This window comes from Rosa chinensis, chromosome 7, assembly GCF_002994745.2.
Source record: "Rosa chinensis cultivar Old Blush chromosome 7, RchiOBHm-V2, whole genome shotgun sequence".
Lineage (NCBI taxonomy): Eukaryota > Viridiplantae > Streptophyta > Magnoliopsida > Rosales > Rosaceae > Rosa > Rosa chinensis.
In genome coordinates this window covers 65980190-65983844 of record NC_037094.1, presented here as the reverse complement: position 1 = coordinate 65983844, position 3655 = coordinate 65980190, and the positions used below count along the sequence as shown (strand labels likewise).

Below are 3655 nucleotides of genomic sequence, written 5' to 3'. Positions count from 1 at the left end.
GATTTTTTTTCTTGCTATAGCTTTAGTATCTGTTTCAGCAAAAGAAAGTTTGGAGCCACAATCTTCATCAAGTCAGAAATATGAGAAAGAGGTTGAATGCTACTGAAAAATCGCATACCGGTACGTGGAGTATTGCGTTATAAGCATGTTTGGCCTGTAAGTCCAGTTTCTCATTATCTTTGTTGATTAAAAAAATTTATTGTCTAAGAATGATTAAACACTTTAAATTTTTCACTTTCTAGTTAACTTCCTGTCCCTTTTGTTCTCTCGTACTTCCTCTATTATATAGCTAAACAAATAAAACAAAGAATCATATGTTTTCTGTTCAATAGTGATAGATTTTTTTATGGTGTGGCTGTCTAGTAATAATTGGAATTGTGCCATAGGGAATAAGATTTGGCTGGAAAGTTGTGGTTGGTACACTACTTGGATTTTTTGGAGCAGCATTTGGAAGTGTGGGAGGTGTTGGAGGGGGTGGCTTTTATGTTCCAATGCTCACTCTCATTATTGGCTTTGATCAAAAATCGTCAACAGCAATATCAAAATGTAACTATTACCGTCTATTATCTATACCTAAACATAACTAATAACATTGACATGACGCATCGGTCTATAATTTTTTCTCTTGTTTCTTTATTTCCCATTAAAGTTTTAAACACGTATTCTAGGTATGATCACCGCTGGAGCAGTTGCAACTGTCTTGTACAATTTAAGGCTAAGGCATCCAACTCTCGAGTTGCCACTCATCGACTATGATCTTGCCCTATTATTCCAACCAATGTTAATTTAGGGAATCAGCATTGGAGTTTCTTTGAATGTTGTTCTTCCTGAATGGTTGATTACCATCTTAGTAATTGTCGTTCTCTTAGGTAAATCTACTTTTCTTTTTTCTAAACTGCCGCAATTCTCCGCATTCACAGTTGAACAAGTCTTATTAATGTAGGCACATCAATTAAATCCATCTTCAAAGGCGTTGACACATGGAAGAAAGAAACTAAAACAAAAAAGGTGATCTTTCAAAATATATATTGGTTTATTTTGTTTTCTGCACTACTTGATCCATCTAATACTGGATCTTGTGTCATTATTCTTAAGCTTTACTGGATGCTTCCAAATGCTTGGAATTACAAGGTGAGGCTCAGAGGTTGTTAATCATATATCAAATAGATATCTGGGTGAGGTTGTCTATAATTTCTTAACTGTCTAGATATCTTTGGCTAACATCCTTTCCGATTAGGCCGAACCGATACTCCTAGTGGTGCAAGAAATAACCCAACAGAAACCAATCAAGCTAAAAGAGAGGTAGCAATTCTGAAGCTTAAATCTTTTGTCTAGATGCATGGTTTTAGGGATTGACTTCTATGACTCTCCCAACAGGTTTCTGTTCTTGAAAATGTGTATTGGAAGCAACTTGGAATTATTGCTTCTGAGTGGCTCATAATACTTGGATTGCAGATTGCCAAGGTTTCTTCTTTCTTTCTTCTTTTTTTTTCTTTTTTTTCTTTTGGAAGCTCTCTTAACGACGTCTATGCATTAAGAAATCAATTGATAGGAAACTTACTTGTTGGCACAGAATTATGTGACAATTTGTTCGGCGGCATATTGGTCATTAGATCTCTTACAGGTACCTTCCAAGGCTTCTTGTAACAAGAAAACTATATCCCTTCTCTTCCGGTTTTAATTTGGCCAGTCTCCTATCGATTAGATTCCGGTGGTTGTTGGACCAAGTTCATATCAGGCAATCAAACTATACCAAGGGCAGAGAGTAGTTGCATCTCAGGGATCAGAAACAGGTGCAAACTGGACAATCTACAAGCTTGTTTTTTATTGTGCCAGTGGAATAGCAGCAGGGATAGTTGCTGGACTGCTTGGTCTTGGTGGAGGTTTATTTATGGGCCCACTCTTTTTGGAGATGGGTATCCCTCCTCAGGTAACTTAAATAATAACAATCTTGCTTTCAACATTTTATGTGATGATAAGCTGGATTCATTTCTATTCAAAGTTGAATTAGTTTGGAAGAACACATTCAATCAATCTTGCTCTTCTGTTGAGAATACCTGTTGAAGATTTATTTTTGGTAATTAAGAACTATTACATATGTAGGTGTCAAGTGCCACAGCCACCTTTATCATGACATTCTCTTCATCCATGTCAGTGGTAGAATACTACCTCCTGAAACGATTTCCAATTCCCTATGGTAATTATCTTTCCTAGGCTTTTGACCATGTTTCTGTTAATGCATTGATGATTAATATAATGTTTTGAATACAACTATATGTTTTTCGGTTAAATGTTGAGTTCTTTCATTCTCATTCTTTTGTAGCTCTGTACTTTGCTGGTGTGGCTACTGTTTCTTCGATCCTAGGCCAACACGTAGGAGAGAAAGTGATTAAAGCATTGGGAAGAGCATCTTTGATCATCTTCATTCTAGCTTTCACAGCATTTGCGAGTGCACTCTCATTAGGTATCTGTCAATTTTGCAGATGTGGATGAAATTCCTCTCATTTTTTACCTTCATTTCAAGGCCAGGATATGGATGTTAATTTACATATCTTTTGATTCTAAACAGGAGGAGTAGGCTTAGCACATTTGGTTACAAAGATTCAGCACAAGGAGTACTTGTGGTTTGAGAATATGTGCACTCATAAATCCTAATCTTCTTAACTCTTTACAAGCTCTGTGACTGCTTCCTTTGCTCCACAGCATCAAAATTCTTCCCGCACTTCATGTACAACTGATATCAAGCTTATGACTTATAGGTATTAGAAGAATATACTATTCCCAAGTACTAAATTCAAGATCGATCTAGTTTATCATTGGTGTTGTGTGACATTTTCATATTTATTTGACTTGGTAATTCAAATGCATAAACTTGTAGAGAAATTGAAACAATAGTGCTATTCCGTTGTTAAGATTTAGAGCAAGGTGAACATGGAACATCTAAAAAATTCAGGTAAAAAATCAAGAAAACTTAATTGGATGGAGTAATTTCAAAAAGAGGATTCTACTTCAATTTTTTCAGTTTGGTTAAAAGAGGATTTGTACTTAGAAGAGAGTGCATTTGGGTGTTAAGCCACCTAATGGGTGCACCATTTTCTATACAATTCAGACGACCAGAACTTGTGTAATCCTTGAGTGGCTAGGTAGTGTTAAACATGCAAGAGTTCTGAAAAGAGATGCATGCATATACTAATCTCTAACAGAAATACTATATATCCATCTCCTCTTTCAAATTATTATTATTATTATTATTTTATATATCTCTCTCATGTTCTTAACTCCATTTTTTTTTTGCTTAAAAAAACTGCGATTAACAAAGAGAAGGCATACTGCGATTAACAAATTCATAAACAATATATTCACTATAACATTATAAATTCAAAAAAAAAAAAAAAACTATAACATTAAAATTAATTAGATTTTTTTTGGTCGGGGAATCATTAGAATCTCATCCAAAGAGTGGTTAGATTCAAATATTCAATGGCGGACACGGTATAGGCTGAGTTAGGAGCCACTAACCTAGTGAGATTTTGGTCAAATTGGAAAATGTATAGTGCGTGTGCAGTAGCTTAATTTCACAGTCTAAAAAGCATCAGGAATCATAATCAGAAGCTGTGTTGTTTATAGGCTTTGGACATGCTTAGAGCAAGTTCAC

General features: G+C 35.2%; 1 protein-coding gene across 1 annotated transcript; it reads left to right on the top strand.

Moving 5' to 3' along the window:
- Positions 1–1097: 1097 nt before the first annotated feature.
- LOC112178426 (sulfite exporter TauE/SafE family protein 3) lies at positions 1098–2655 on the top strand (the record flags this gene model as incomplete). The annotated part of the gene is made up of 8 exons (XM_040511567.1): positions 1098–1131; positions 1238–1302; positions 1378–1464; positions 1574–1624; positions 1706–1930; positions 2104–2197; positions 2324–2464; positions 2570–2655. Coding segments are annotated over 8 exons (783 nt in total), but the record flags the coding sequence as incomplete, so codon positions are not given.
- Positions 2656–3655: the final 1000 nt, after the last annotated feature.